Source organism: Pongo pygmaeus, chromosome Y, assembly GCF_028885625.2.
Source record: "Pongo pygmaeus isolate AG05252 chromosome Y, NHGRI_mPonPyg2-v2.0_pri, whole genome shotgun sequence".
NCBI lineage: Eukaryota > Metazoa > Chordata > Mammalia > Primates > Hominidae > Pongo > Pongo pygmaeus.
Window position 1 is genome coordinate 11,231,393 of NC_072397.2, and position 15,177 is coordinate 11,246,569.

The following is a 15,177-nucleotide window of genomic DNA, read 5'->3' on the forward strand; positions in this document are numbered from 1 at the left end:
CCTCGACTCTGGGGGCAACTCCCGGAGAGGCCTGCGGGCCTTGCTCTGCTGAGAACCACGTCCCACACCTATGTGCAACAGGGCTCCTGGGGAGCCCCACAGGGCCCTTAGCCCGCCACACTCACAATGGGGCTCAGATACCCAGCAGGGTTAGCTGCGCACAGTAGCCCTGGAGTCGGAGGCCAAGGCCCTGGCTTCCAGAGCCCCGCTAGCAGGCACCACGGCCACCGCTGTACTTGTGAGAGCCTCTGCGCCAGCAAGGCAGTGCACACAAGGCAGATCACTGGATTGGAGACCATGGCGGTTGGCCTCCCGTGTGCCCAGGGCACAGGATGAGAAGTCCTTTGGAATGCCCCTGTGAGTACAGCATCCTCAGGGAGGAACCATGGAACTCGGAGTAAGTATTTGCGTACACCTGAGAATCCTTGCAGGGCTTCAGCTTCTGGTGCAGACGAGAAGTTCCACCTCAGCAACGTACCAGTCGACTTTAGTCCCACGCACCCGCCCTGCCCCAATCCCCCCAAGCCACCGCGCTGCCCTCGCCCCAGCGGGCAGCGCTGGTCCCTCTCTCTCCCCTCTGGATGTGCAATTTTCAGTACCATCAGCCTAGCCTGCCTAATGAAGTGAGATGTTTCATGTGTTCCTTGTGGGTTAATTAATGTCTTGCTATACTCAGGATGCCAGTTAGGGTGTAGGTCTTCCATGCCCACAATTCCAAAGGGCTCACAGTTCGCGTGTGCCTTAATCCACCGCCGCCCGGCACGAGGCACAAACAGAGTCTCAGAAGAGTTACCGCGAGAGGATGGAGCTGCAGGCCAGCCAAGGGCGGGGCGACTCAGGAGACGCCCACAGCCTTCGCTATAATTGGCCGACGCCCACCGCCTTCGCAATGATTGGCCTCTGGAGGTAGGCGGGATTTCCGGGCACGGCTTCTGGCGTTCTTCCCTCTCAGGGTAGCTCCAGGAGTCTTTCCTGCAGTTGTCCGTGTGGTGATCCGAAGCCGGATACATACGACCTGAGGGCCAGGCGAACCTCAGGCTCTTTGTCCTACTAAAAAGCGCTGGTATTTTCTGTTTCTCTGGACAGCTTGGTCTCTCGGCAAGAATAGAAAGCAAAGGTTTGGGATTTTGTCTATAAAAGGGATGGGTTTGCTATGTGTGGGTGTTGAATTATGGGAGGAGACAGTGGGGAGAGAACTCCTTACTGCTATTAAGCAACTCATTTTCGTTAAACTCATTGATTTTTCTTGACGATTCTACCTTTAACTGCCTAATATGTCCGACTAGTTGTGGGAGATGGTGCTAAGGCGCCATTGTTTTCATGTGCACTTTTTATTAAAGCGGGTTTTCTCTGTGAATGTGGTCGTAATTCAAAATACAGGCAATAGACTTAACCACTGCTGTTAAAAGTTACACTTTTAGTTAGCACATGTCACGTGTCTGATTTGCTTGAAAGAAATTATCAAATTTTGACATAAATTGTATTAGTTTAGTGTATGCAGAAATACGGGGCCATAAATAATCTCAGTTTAAGTTTGCCTCTGTAAAGCCTGTAATTGTCTCCTTCGTTGTGTGACAGTATTTGAAACATGTTTCATGTATCTTTGGCACCGTAAATAATTTAAACCGAATAAGTGAGTGAAATCGAGATAAATGGAGTTAGATAGCCTAAAACGGGAACAAAATAGATGCGCTTAAGTTATTCTATTAACCTGGCACACTGACTTACTCCTGTAATCCTAGCATTTTGGGAAGTGGAGGTCGGAGGATGGCTTGAGGTCAGGAGTTTGAGACCAGCCTGGGTAACATAATGGACTCCTTTATTGCTGTTTTCGCATCAGGGACTGGTTTAGTGGAAGACAATTATTCCTCAGAGAAGGGTTGCGCAGGGGAAGAAGGCGGCCAGGTGGACACGTTTCGGAGTGGGGGCTGGCGGCAGGTCCTCGAGGGGCACGTGGTGAGCGGGTCTTCGGGTAGGAGCAATGTGACAGAGGACAGGTGGGGCAGTGGGACAGCCACGGGGACAGGGAGGGGCAGCGAGGGAGTAGGGAGGATGGTTTGCGGATAAAACTGTACCACCTCAGGTCATCCTCAGGCGTTACATTCTCCACAGACAGGTATTACATGTCATCCTCAGGCATCACATTCAGGCCACAGATAGGTACGGGTTGAAGGCTAGGGTTTGAGGATCTTTGACCTGTTGTATATTTCAAATCACTAAAAGATTGTAAAAGATTTAAAATAATCTCCCCCTAGAACATTTTAAGTAGCTTGATTTAATCTTTTATCCAAATATCATGCTGAGTGTGGTGATTCACCGTTGAAATCCCATCAGTTTGGTAGTCCCAAGCCGGCAGAACACTTGAGCCCAAGATTTAGAGACTTGCTTGGGCATTATGGGGAAACCCTTGTCTATTTTTAAAAATACAAAAAATGCCCAGCTGTGGTAGAAAGCCCCTGTAGTATTAGCTACTTGGGAAGCTGAGATGTAGGAAGATCAGTTGAGGCTGGGTGGAGGAGGCTGCAGTGAGCAGTGCACTTTGGCAACAGGAGACATACATCTGAAAAAAGAAAATATGCAAAACATCACACTGTACCTCATAAATAGATAGTTTTGAAATAAAATTATTTAAATGGGGGCATTCTTCATATTGCAACGTAGGAAAATTACGATAGCTTTTCTTATCTAATTTTCAGAAATGAGATTTTGTCAGTTGCATACTAAAATGCAGCATTTGTCCATGAAGTTAGTGCCCCTGTGCTCTGAGTGTTATAAATTTTACATATTTAAAGTAAGAAATACTAAAAGGATGTCAGCCTCGGGAAGGGAATTTTACTTGGATTTTCAGCACAGTATGTAATAAAATTTTATCGTTTTAGCTTATTTATATCTAAATATAGATAATTTTTTTACCATTTACAGCACAATGGTAGAAGCAGATCATCCTGGCAAGCTCTTCATTGGTGGCCTCAATAGAGAAACCAATGAGAAGATGCTTAAATCAGTATTTGGGAAGCATGGTCCCATATCAGAAGGTAACTCTTAAAACCGTGTGTGTGTGTGTGTGTGTGTGTATTTTGATATGTATATTTCGATATGTATCTTTAAAATATGTATGTTATATATATATATGTTTTGAAAAAATATATTTTTTTCGAAGTTCATTGTATACCTACATTAAAATGCCTTATCAGTTTTAAACTCTTATTTTGTAGTATCTGTTTGATATTTTGAAAATTCTCATAGTACTAGGTTAAGGTTCTATGGAAGGGGTAACCTACTACTTAGAAAGGAAAATGAGGAAAAGTAAATGTTTTGTGGAGTTCAGAAACAGACTGCAATAAAATGGACTGACTCTAGGGGTGACTTAGTATTAAGAAGCATGATAGTGATGTGAAATGCAACTATTTTTTAGTTTGATGTAACTTTTAGATGTTTAGTACCTTGATGAGTCCATATATTTATATATGAATGTAAAATGTTTTCATATATTTTAGTTCTTTTGATAAAGGATCGAACCAGCAAATCCAGAGGCTTTGCATTTATTACTTTTGAGAACCCTGCAGATGCTAAGAATGCTGCCAAAGATATGAATGGAAAGGTAAGAGTCCCTTATCAGTAATATTCTAACTCTGTTCTTCAATTAACAATATTTCTAGGTCTTTTTAATATTACTAAACTTTTGAAGATAGTAGAATGACATATGAAGCCATCCTCTTTTTTGTGCTGTATACGTGCAAGTGTAGTTGGAAGGGTATTGGAATTAACATTATATAAATTAATATATGGTAACCTTTTTCTATGTTGGTATTTCGATATGAGTGCAAATAGATTTTAAAAGGTTTTGAAGAGCTTTAAAACTTATAAGGGACCCTCATGTAAATGAAAGTAATAAGTCAATATTTATTAAATGCTGCTAATTGAAGTACTTCCAATTCATGGAAATACTTTTAGAGCATAGACAAACTGTGGATAGACATCTAGACAGACTCACAAGAAGGAAAGATTCTTTCCGTCTTGAAGAATATATTTTGTGAAAATAAATTATATTTTCATATTTTCAAATTTATTTTATGAAATATATTCTTGAGAAAGCATATTTAAATAAGACCTTTACATTGAAGGAAATGTTAAGTAGTTGAAAATAGAAAATAATATGAGAACACTGAAGTCAGATAGCAGAAGAAGTAACTGGCATTTTTGCCCCATGCTTGCTTTTTCTCCTAAGGACATTTCTTTCCTGTCACCAGAGTGATTTATGTAACACGAATACCTAATTACTCATTTCCCCAGTGTGTTTGAGGACTTGCTTTGATCCAACCGATGGTCTCTTGTCCGGTTGAATCTTAAATCTAGGGATTGTGTGTTTATTAAAGATTTAAACTTTTATGTAATTATATTAATTATTGAATTCCTTTACATTGTACCCAAGATTATTCCGTTCTGTGCCCTTTAGTGCTTTTTTGCTTTATAACATTATCCCAATCATGCCGGGCATGGTGGCTCATGCATGTAATCCCAGCACTTTGGGTGGCCGAGGCAGGCAGATCACAAGGTCAGGAGAACGAAACCACAATGGCCAACATGGTGAAACCCTGTCTCTACTAAAACACACAAAAAAATGAGCCAGGTATGGTTGTGTGTGCCTATAGTCCCAGCTACTCAGTAGGCTGAGGCAGGGGAATCGGTTGAACCCAGGAGGCAGAGGTTGCAGTGAGCCGAGATCACGCCGATGCACTCCAGCCTGGTGACAGAGCAAGAATCCATCTCAAAACAATAAAAAATAAAAAAAATAAATAAATAGCATTATCCCAATCGGTGTTTAGCTCCTGTTAGTCTTTACACTATCCCCAAAATGCTTTTTTGGACTTCTTGAGAATTATCCTTCCCCGTGTATGTCTCATACAAAAAATTTATGCTTCAAAAACAACTTAGATTTCATATTTTCTTCCTCATTGCATATTGTAGGTGTTTTGTACTCACTGTACTATATATTAATCTATTGATTGTGAAATTGTATATAGTGCATATTTAAGTCTTACTATTTGCTTTTATTTCTGTTACATCTAGCACACTTGCTGGCACATAGCAGAAAGTACATTTTTATTCACTCTTATAAATTAGTATTTTAAGCTGTGGTAGAAACCGAGAGTTGCTTTTGGTTCATGGCTTTGTGGTAGGTATGGAGATAATTTTGACTTATATATAGTAATCTATGATAATTTCTTTTTTCCCTCTAGTTTTCAAGCAAAAGAGCAGATAATTTGTGTAAAGTTTTTGTTCGTTTGTTTGTTTTTTAAGATGGAGACTACTCGCTGTGTCCCTAGGCTGGATTGCAGTGGGGCCATCTTGGCTCACTGCAACCTCCGCCTCCCGGGTTCAAGCGATTCTCCTGCCTCAGCCTCCCAGTTCTAGGGGCTACAGAGGAGCGCCACCACACCTAGCTAATTTTTGTACTTTGAGTAGGGATGGGATTTCACCCTGTTGGCCAGGATGGGCTCTATCTCTTCACCTCATGATCCGCACGCCTCGGCCTCCCACAGTGTTGGGATTACAGGTGTGAGCCACCACGCCTGGCCAGTGTTATTTCTAAATTACTTCATCTCACATATTTTATTGTGTTAAAATAAATATGAATGTTGTATGCACATAAATGTTAAGATGGCCAGTAAAGGAGGTTCTTAGAGTTTTCAAGGGGAATTAACAGTTGAGGAATTTTGGCTGACTTCAGAACACTGGGAAGGAAGCAGCCATGGGCAAATCTGGGGAAAATATTTTGAGCCCAGAAATAACAAAAGAAGTTTCAAGGTAGGAACAACTGGCGATGTAGCTGCAAGAGGTCTTGTCAGGGATTTAAGTCTTTCCCCCAAATAACAAAAGCCATGTAATTTTTAAAACGCGTTATTAGCTGAACTGTTTTGAAAAATTGCTGTGACCTATAGAAAAGATTACAGTGAAAAATGTTACTGTGAAATTAATTAGGATATTTAAGCATTTCTGAGAAATTACATGAAGTACTAAATTAAGAGTCGTTTTTTAGGGGCACAGCTAAGGCAACATAAGAAATGAGTAAGGCAAGAAAACTTAATGTGATCAAACAAGGATCACATTTACAGAAACATTTTTAGAGTAAATGTAGAATTGTAAATCATATGTGGACATTTTATGTAAGTATTAGCAAATCAAACCAGAAACAACTTACAATGACTAAGGTAACTAATCACTCTGAAAAAAGTAAGCTCATTTTTTTAAAATGACACAAGTTTCTTTGGGACAGTGAAACTTTTAAATCAGCGACGTGAATACAAAGATGAAGTGGACTCTATATTGTAAAAAACAGATGTGCCACATTCTTCCATAGCATGTGTGATGGGTCAATCTTTTTTTTATATTTGAGGTTTTTTTTAAATAATGGAGGAGTTTTCAAGGAATATGAATAATAGATTTGTGTTTGATCCCTTAATGGAAGACATGTGCTCAGTAAATATCTCAAATTTGGCATTGCAAAAGATGTGTTCATTTTAGGAGAAAAAAAAGTTTCCTTTTGGGAGAAAATACCACGAATTGAACTACGGTTGATGTAAAAATGTTTGTAAAATGTGCTTACGTTAAATGTGCCAATGTTATTGATAGTACCCTTAATACTTGTAGTCTTTGGATGGAAAAGCAATAAAAGTAGAACAAGCCAAGAAACCATCTTTTCGAAGTGGTGGTAGGCGGAGACCACCAGCTTCCTCAAGAAACAGAAGACTTTCAGGAAGTCTGAGATCTGCAAGAGGAAGTAGTGGAGGAACAAGAGGGTGGCTTCCCTCACCTGAAGGACACTTGGGTAATGTTTTAAAATATAAAGATGGAACCGTAGGACTGAAAGAAAATAAGTTTGAAGACATTGAAATTTCTCAATTTTTTAATTTCCTTTATGAACAGAAAATTAACTTATTGATAATAAGCAAAATTATTTCTAAGTACTAAAGGTGTGTATAAGAATGATTGAACTAATATCTAAAATTTGTTTTAAAATTGTAATAAGTTTGCATTGAAGTAACACACAATTCAAACTGAGTTGTGTTTATGAATGCTGATTGCCTGTACTGAACCGGTTTTCTGCAGAACTCATTTATATTGATTCTACTTTAGAGTTTTCTACTTTGGGGCCCAGAACTTCGTATCAGTTGTCTTGTCAAAGTAGGATGTAATATTTAAAACTTTCCAACAGGAAAAAGTAACTCAGTACTTAAGATTGCTTTTGCAATATTTGTTTTCTTGTGTATACACGTGCAAACATCTATGCAAATCTATTGCTTTGTAATTTTGATAAGGAGAGTTTCTACATTGCATTGGCCTGCCATAAAGCATTTTCAATTTAAGAAATGTAGAACTTTAATTTCTGAAAAGAGTCTGTGACTCTGGAAAGGTGTAAAAACCACTGCTTCACAGATATGTATGTATCTTTCTTTGCTGGGGGATGAGTCACTGAAAATGATATTTATGAGTGATTTACTTAATAGAAATGAGGGGTCCATTTTTACATATAAAAGAAAAACAAACCACATATTTAAAAAAAAAAGAAAAACTGTTGGCTGGGCTGTGCGAGGTGGTTCACGCCTGTGACCTCAGCACCTGCGGAGTACAGGGCAGGTGGACCAACGAGGTCAGGAGTTCCAGACCAGCCTGGCCAGCATGGTGAAACCCTGTCTCTCCTAAAGATACAAAAAAATTAGCCCGGCGTGGTGGCGTGCCCCCGTAATCCCAGCTACTCGGGAGGGTAAGTCAGGAGAATCACAGGAACCTGGGAGGCAAAAGCTGCAGTGAGCCAAGCTTATGCCATTGCACTCCAGCCTGCGTGATAGGGCAAGAGTCCATCTCAATAAATAAATAAATAAATAAATAAACCTATTGGTTAACTTGTATCATCTATTAAGCAACCTTCAAAACTCTTAACAATTAACTTGGAGTTTTAATAACCAGACGTGTAATTAATTGGAGATGTTTTTTGAAGTTGAAATTGCAGTGTTTGCTCCATTTTAAGATGCATAGCTTCATGGCTGTTTTGTCTCCACTGATCTTGAGGGTGAGGTTCAATTATACTCTGCCACGTACGAGAATGTATATATATATTCTAACCTGTAACACCACCTGGCAATTGGCATATATCTACATTTTTATAGATATATAAAAATATTTTTATATTACTTAATATGCAATTCTTAAAGACTATTAAAATTCAGCATAGTCTAATCTGAAAATTAGTCTCATAAGGGAATTTTAAGAATTCTATGTTGTGTTAACAAATTTTAGAGACAATGTATTTTCCTGATATGTCACTTCTTGGTATTGGAAATATTTGAGTTTCTTTGGATGCCATTTAGTTTATCTTCATGATATGCTTTGAAAATTTTTCCTCATTACAGAATGATATAAACAATCATTTACCATTTTTCTTTTAATATTTTATGCATATTATATTTAGATATTTTAGTGATAGATTTCTGCCCCCTGTTCACGCCCCATTTTCCCACATCTCTCTCTCATACCACTATATAACGATACTTGAGTTTCTTTCTAGATTTTCTAAATGGACTTTTATTGCTTAAAGTGTACTAATATCATATAGGAATGTTAATGTTATTAGTTTAGACAAATGTGAATTTGTTATAAAATGTAGAAAATATTTGTAAACAACTAAAACTTAGGCATTTAAGAAACAGTGATGTTAGTTAACTGAAAAGATTTTGTTTGAAATACAGATGATGGTGGATACACCCCTGATCTCAAGATGAGTTATTCTAGGGGACTCATTCCAGTGAAAAGAGGTCCCTCTTCAAGAAGTGGAAGTCCTCCTCCTAAAAAATCTGCTCCTTCTGCTGTGGCAAGAAGCAATAGTTGGATGGGAAACCGAGGTAAAGGCTACCTGACAGAAAGACTGTAGTTTTTGTATGACTAAAAATGAGCCATTTTACCTGAATGCTTAGCTTTAAGTTCATTGAACAAAAGAGAAGCGACACATACATGAGCATAATTACTGATTGATAGCTTTGATTACAGTTTCTATCTCACTAGGTACATTTCAGATTTTATGTTGAAGAAATACTTGAGCTTCTCATTGAAGATCAAAGAAGTGATTAGAGTGAGGCCAACATTCTTGTTAATCCTGTATTTGCTAGAAAATTCCCCTTAATTTTTCTAAAAGTTCCTAGCGGTATTCTTTGATAGTAGGCTTCTTCATCTAATTAATTCTTCCATTTCCTAGGTCCCCTGGTAGTGGTCCCCTGGTGTCCCATTCTAAAAATTGCTTGTTCAGTAACTTTGTTGGGTTGGAGTCTTGCTCTTACCAGGTGAGAGTGCACTGGTGAGATGATGGCTTACTACAGCCTCAGATTCCTGGGCTCAAGCAATTCTGTTTCAGCCTCCCGAGTTTCTGCAACTACAGGCATGCACCACCACACCTAGCTACATTTTTTTCCCTATGTTTTTGTAGAGAGAGGATCTGACTACATTGTCAAAACTGATGTTAAAGCCCAGGGCTCAAGCGATCCAGCTGCCTCAGCCTTCCACACTCACTCACAGTGTGAGCTGCTGAACCTGGCCATCCAGCTTCTGAGACCTCAGTAATGTGTATGTGCAAGACGCGCTCACTTCTTATATGAAGATTCAAAAGAACTACAAGAGTATTTAGCAGACAGGGAGTCATGAGCTTAAATATTACTTAAAAATAAATTTAAGGCTTGAAAGTTAGACATGTAAGAGTCCAAAATTCTTCAATTAAGTGGATATCAAAGAAATGCAGAGTTGTGAAATATAGGTGTATGTAAATCAATAATTGAGATTGTACCTGGAGGTTTAAACATTAACACAAGATCCTTAGTGTAAGATTTGAAATTATTTGAGGAGAGAATTTAGAACTAAGCAACATGAGGTGAGCAATAGGGTTGAATAGAAGTGATATTTTTGAGAAGGAGAATTGTAAGACTGCAGACTCAACAGAAGAAAACGAGAATAAATAAAAGTTCTTAGCACGGAAGTTTAAGCAGAACAAATTAAAATTCTTTCTTAGTCCTCCTTCCTAATGTGGAGGAAATTAAAAATTACCATTTTCAATTTTACATTTCGTATGTAGAGTATCGGTGAAGGTAGCTATTTATTGGCTTCAGGATACCGAAGCCAACACGTTTCCATTGGAAAATTAGCCAGTGAATGTATCATATGTGAAACACTGACCTCTAAGTAATAGGAACTGCAGAGTATATTAAAGGAGAAACTTTTCTATTTTGAAATAGCAACAATGTTGTAATGAATGACCCCTTTCATAGCATTGCTCATTGCAGTAAAAGCAAATCTTGGCCATCGTTAGAAAATCTTCACTAGTACATTTTAATTTGTCAACATTTAAGATAGAGGCAACCAGTTAGAGATAAAGAACTTTTATGTAAACATTTAGCATATAGTCGTTCAAAGGTAAGCTGTATTTATGTGTGTGTGAGATGGAATGAGTGATACTGGGAAATTCACCTTCTTCGGCTGAGAAAGGACAATGTATGTAAACTTTAAAACCAGTGAAGAGTTTGATGGTTTTACATGTTTTCCCTGTGTCATTCGTAGTCATCAGTAATTCATATGAAAGAGGAAAATAATAACTAAGTAGTTATTAACCATTACAATTGAACTTTTACCTAAGAATTAATGTTGGCTTCAGCTTCATTAGAAGAACTGGCCTTGTGGGAGCCATGGGATTATCCAAAGCCATAAGAAATATTCACAGTGTCATGACTGTCTAGTAATTTAGGAAGCAAAGAATGGAGTCATAGAAGCAATAATTTTAAGAAGTTGTTTGAGAGAAGAGAAAATAGTGTTTCAGATTTGGTGTTCTTTAGATAATGTTCCATAATTTTAATGTTAAAGGTCCTGTATCACGAAGAAGAGAGAATTATGGAGTTCCTCCGTGCAGAGTGACAGTCTCTTCATGGAGAAATGATCATATGTCACCAAGAGATGATGGTTATGCAACTAAGGATAGGTAAAGGAAAAATTTAAAAACACAGTTGCTTTTTTCTTGTTGTTGTGGTGATGAAATTCACATAACAAAATTAAATATTATAACATAAACAGTTAAGTGGTGTTTAATACATTTTGTGTCATGCAACGACTACCTCCATCAAGTTCCAAAACATTTTCATCACTCCAAATTAAAACTCCAACTACCAGTTAAGCAGTCCCTTCCATTTTCTCCCTTTCCTCAGCTGCTAGTAAACACCAATCTGTGTTCTGCCTCTGAACTTACCTGTTGTGGGTATTTAATGTTAATGTGCTGAAACACTACATGGCTTTTTGTATTTGTCTCCTTTCCTTTTGCATGATGTCCTGAGGGTTCATTTACATCATAGCACTTCACTCCTTCCACAAGCTGTTAACCCATTATTTTATCTGGGTTGTTTCCACTCCAGTATTTCTACTCACCAATATGTGTTTGAGTACACTTATTCAATTCTGGGTGTATATGAGTGGAATTGCTTGGTCCTGTGATAATTATGTTTGTTTTCTTGAGGAACAACCACATTTCTCCGTAGTAGCTGCATCATTTTCCATTCCAACTGGCATTGTATCAGCATTCCAATTTATCTACATCCGCTCAAACACTTGTTATTTCCTGCTTTTTAAAATTTATTGCCATTCCAGTGTGTGTGTGAAATATGATATCGCATTTTGGATTTGAAAATGCATTTTCTGCACCCATTAACTCATCATACACAAGTACCCTAGGACTCAAAGTAGACTAAAAAAAAAGAAATGCATTTTCTGAATCACTGAATATGAGTATCTGTCTCATGTGCTTTTTGGGCATTTGCCTATTTCATTTGGAGAAACATCTATTTAGATGTTTGGCCTTTTAATTTTCTTTAAGTTGTAATTTAGTCATATATTGGATACTAGAAGTTGGAAATTTAAAATTTGTTCCTTAAACTTATGCACACAGAAATCATCCAGGTTCTCGAGAAATTAGGGTTTATGCTCCACCATCTAGAGGCTATGCATACCGTGATTATGCTCATTCTAGTCGGGACGAACATTCCTCTAGAGGATATAGGTACTGTAACATTTTCTGGATTTTTCAAATAGATTTCTTAAATTGTTCATTCCAAGTAACGTTGTATCACGGCTCCAATTTATCTACATCCTCTCAAACACTTGCTGCTTCCTGCTTTTTAAAATTTATTGACATTCCAGTGTGTGTGTGTGAAAGATGATATCTCATTTTGGATTTGAAATGCATTTTCTGCACCCATTAACTCATCATGCACATGTATCTGAGAACTTAAAGTATAATGAAAAAAAAAAAAAGAAATGCATTTTCTGAATCACTGAATATTAGTGTCTGTCCCATGTGCTTTTTGGGCATTTGCCTATTTTATTTGGAGAAATATCTGTTTAGATGTTTGGCCTTGTAATTTTGTTTAAGTTGTAATTTAGTCATATATTGGATACTAGAGGTTGAAAATTTAAAATTTGTTGCTTTAACTTATGCACACAGAAATTATCCAAGTTCCCGAGAAACTAGGGATTATGCTTCACCATCTAGAGGCTATGCATACCGTGATTATGGTCATTCTAGTCCGGATGAACATTCCTCTAGAGGATATAGGTACTGTAACATTTTCTGGATTTGTCAAATAGATTTCTTAAGTTGTTCATTCTGACTAACATTGTATCGGGTCTCCGATTTATCTGCATCCTCTCAAACACTTGTTATTTCCTGCTTTTTAAAATTTATTGACATTCCAGTGTGTGTGTGAAAGATGATATCTCATTTTGGATTTGAAATGCATTTTCTGCACCCGTTAACTCATCATGCACATGTACCCTAGAACTTAAAGTATAATAAAAAAAAGAAATGCATTTTCTGAATCACTGAATATGAGTATATGGTCCCATGTGCTTTTTGGGCATTTGCCTATTTTATTGAGAGAAATATCTATTTAGATGTTTGGCCTTTTAATTTTGTTTAAGTTGTAATTTAGTCATATATTGGATACTAGAAGTTGAAAATTTAAAATTTGTTGCTTTAACTTATGCACACAGAAATCATCCAAGTTCCCGAGAAACTAGGGATTATGCTCCACCATCTAGAGGCTATGCATACCGTGATTATGGTCATTCGAGTCGGGATGAACATTCCTCTAGAGGATATAGGTACTGTAACTTTTTCCGGATTTGTCAAATAGGTTTCTTAAACTGTTCATTCCAAGTAACATTGTATCGGGGCTCCAATTTATCTACATCCTCTCAAACACTTGCTGTTTCCTGCTTTTTAAAATTTATTGCTCTTCCAGTGTGTGTGTGTGTGAAGTGTGGAAGCTCCTTTTGGATTTGAAATGCATTTTCTGAATCACTGATTATGAGTATCTGTTTCATGTGCTTTTTGGGCATTTGGGCATTTTGGGCATTTGGGCAATTTGGGCATTTTATTTGAGCATTTTATTTAGATGTTTGGCAATTTAATTGTGTTTAAGTTATAATTTAGTTATGTTTTGGATAGTAGAAGTTGAAGATTTAAAATTTGTTGCTTATATTTCTGCACACAGAAATCATCCAAGTTCCCGAGAAACCAGGGATTATGCTCCCCCACCTAGAGACTATGCATACTGTGATTATGCTCATTCTAGTTGGGATGAATATTCCTCTAGAGGATATAGGTACTATAATGTTATCTGGATTTATCAAATAGATTTCTTAAACTGTTCATTCTGACATTAAAAAGCCTTTTTTTTTTTCAATTTAGTTATCGTGATGGCTACGGCGAGGCCCGTGGTAGAGATCATTCTGAACATCTAAGTGGAAGTTCTTATAGAGATGCATTTCAGAGATATGGTAAGGGTCCAGGATGGATTTGTAAATTACAGAATTTTATTTAATAGACCAGATTGTTATTTTAATGAAATCCTAAGGAAATTATAAAGGACGTATGCAACATGTTTAAATATTGAGTATTCTTAACAGTATAAAGCATAGGGAGTGATATGAAGGTGAGAACTTCAGTTCACGTTGAGAAACCGTGAGTCAACATTTACTTTAGAATTAAGTTTGTTAAGCTTCAAAATACTACTCTTACACTTCTTTTAAATGAAAACTTCTGACTATTGAAGGCTTGATTAATATCCTGTCAACAAAGGCAGAGGAAAGCAGATATTTCCAAATAGTACTTTAACTAATTCATGCTTTAATGATAGCAGTAAAAATGTTTAAATGTAGTCCCACATATTATTTTATCAACCCTGCAGGGACCTCTCATGGTGCACCACCTGCACGAGGGCCTTGGATATCTTATGGTGGAAGCACCTGCCATGATTATAATAATACAGGAGATAGATGTGGCAGAAGTCTGGAGAGTTACTCAAGGAGCTGTGGTGATTTTTATTATTGTGATCGTGAGCATGTTTGCAGACAAGACCAAAGGAATCCGCCTTCTCTGGGTAGGGTGCTCCCTGCTCCTCGTGAAGCATATGGTAGCTCAAGTTATGTGGCATCTACAGTAGATGGTGGGGAAAGTCGATCTGAAAAAGGAGACCGAAGCAGATATTAAAGCAAGTGTTCAAAATAATAGTTATTGCATACCAAACCTTGTTTGCAAATCAAAAATTGAAATGTTGTTTCTGCATCGTTACCTGCGTATTACTAAAAGAAACATATTTTGTGAAGAGAGGTAGATACTAACTTCCTCCATGCATTTTTGAGGTATTCATGCATATTTTGAGGTATTCAAAGGAAAAGTAATTTTTTTCAAAGTAATTTCATACTTGTTGATGCTATTTGAAAAGTGTTTAGATGTAATGTCTACCTTAAAATTTTCACAATAAAATTACATGTACTGCAAAATGCCTGGTGTTATTGGTTAGCCGTACATGCTTAAAGCAAATTCAATAGGAGAGTAAATTTTGTAGTTTGTTGTACGTTTTCCTTTGTTTCTTTGAACATAGATACAAAATTAGGCATAGGTTATGTCTCCCTTTCAAGCTGCTCAAGTTTTCTAATTAGGCTGTTTCTCTTTAAAAACTAACAAGGTTAAAATGTTTGAGAAGTCTTCAGAAAGACTGCAAAACTGTCTGCCTCACCATGAAATGTTTATTTTTTAGTGGAATAGTACAGGTCAAAGGAAATAATTAGATGTGGTTGATAATAAAGTTT

General features: G+C 37.5%; 1 protein-coding gene across 2 annotated transcripts; it reads left to right on the forward strand.

Annotated features, from left to right (window-relative positions):
• The first annotated feature begins 913 nt into the window (after nt 1–913).
• On the forward strand, nt 914–14,866 carry LOC129025821 (RNA-binding motif protein, Y chromosome, family 1 member F/J-like). 2 transcript variants are annotated; one of them, XM_054473386.1, is made up of 12 exons: nt 914–1,117; nt 2,923–3,035; nt 3,498–3,601; nt 6,652–6,829; nt 8,748–8,900; nt 10,900–11,014; nt 11,972–12,082; nt 12,527–12,637; nt 13,075–13,185; nt 13,578–13,688; nt 13,775–13,863; nt 14,274–14,866. In XM_054473386.1, exons 2-12 carry the CDS (start codon nt 2,927–2,929, stop codon nt 14,573–14,575), a joined length of 1,494 nt encoding a protein of 497 aa, XP_054329361.1. In that variant the 5' UTR covers nt 914–1,117; nt 2,923–2,926; the 3' UTR covers nt 14,576–14,866. The 2 variants fall into 2 exon arrangements, with proteins under 2 accessions (XP_054329361.1, XP_054329362.1); XM_054473387.1 differs by lacking the exon at nt 11,972–12,082 and having other exon boundaries at nt 14,274–14,864.
• The last annotated feature ends 311 nt before the right edge of the window (nt 14,867–15,177 follow it).

Bases quoted from the DNA above. Each gene is read 5' to 3' on its own strand.
- LOC129025821 (XM_054473386.1), top strand. From the start codon at position 2,927: ATGGTAGAAGCAGATCATCCTGGCAAGCTCTTCATTGGTGGCCTCAAT. The intron at 13,689-13,774 runs GTACTATAATGT...TTTTCAATTTAG, and splicing joins TATTCCTCTAGAGGATATAG to TTATCGTGATGGCTACGGCG. The intron at 13,864-14,273 runs GTAAGGGTCCAG...TCAACCCTGCAG, and splicing joins AGATGCATTTCAGAGATATG to GGACCTCTCATGGTGCACCA.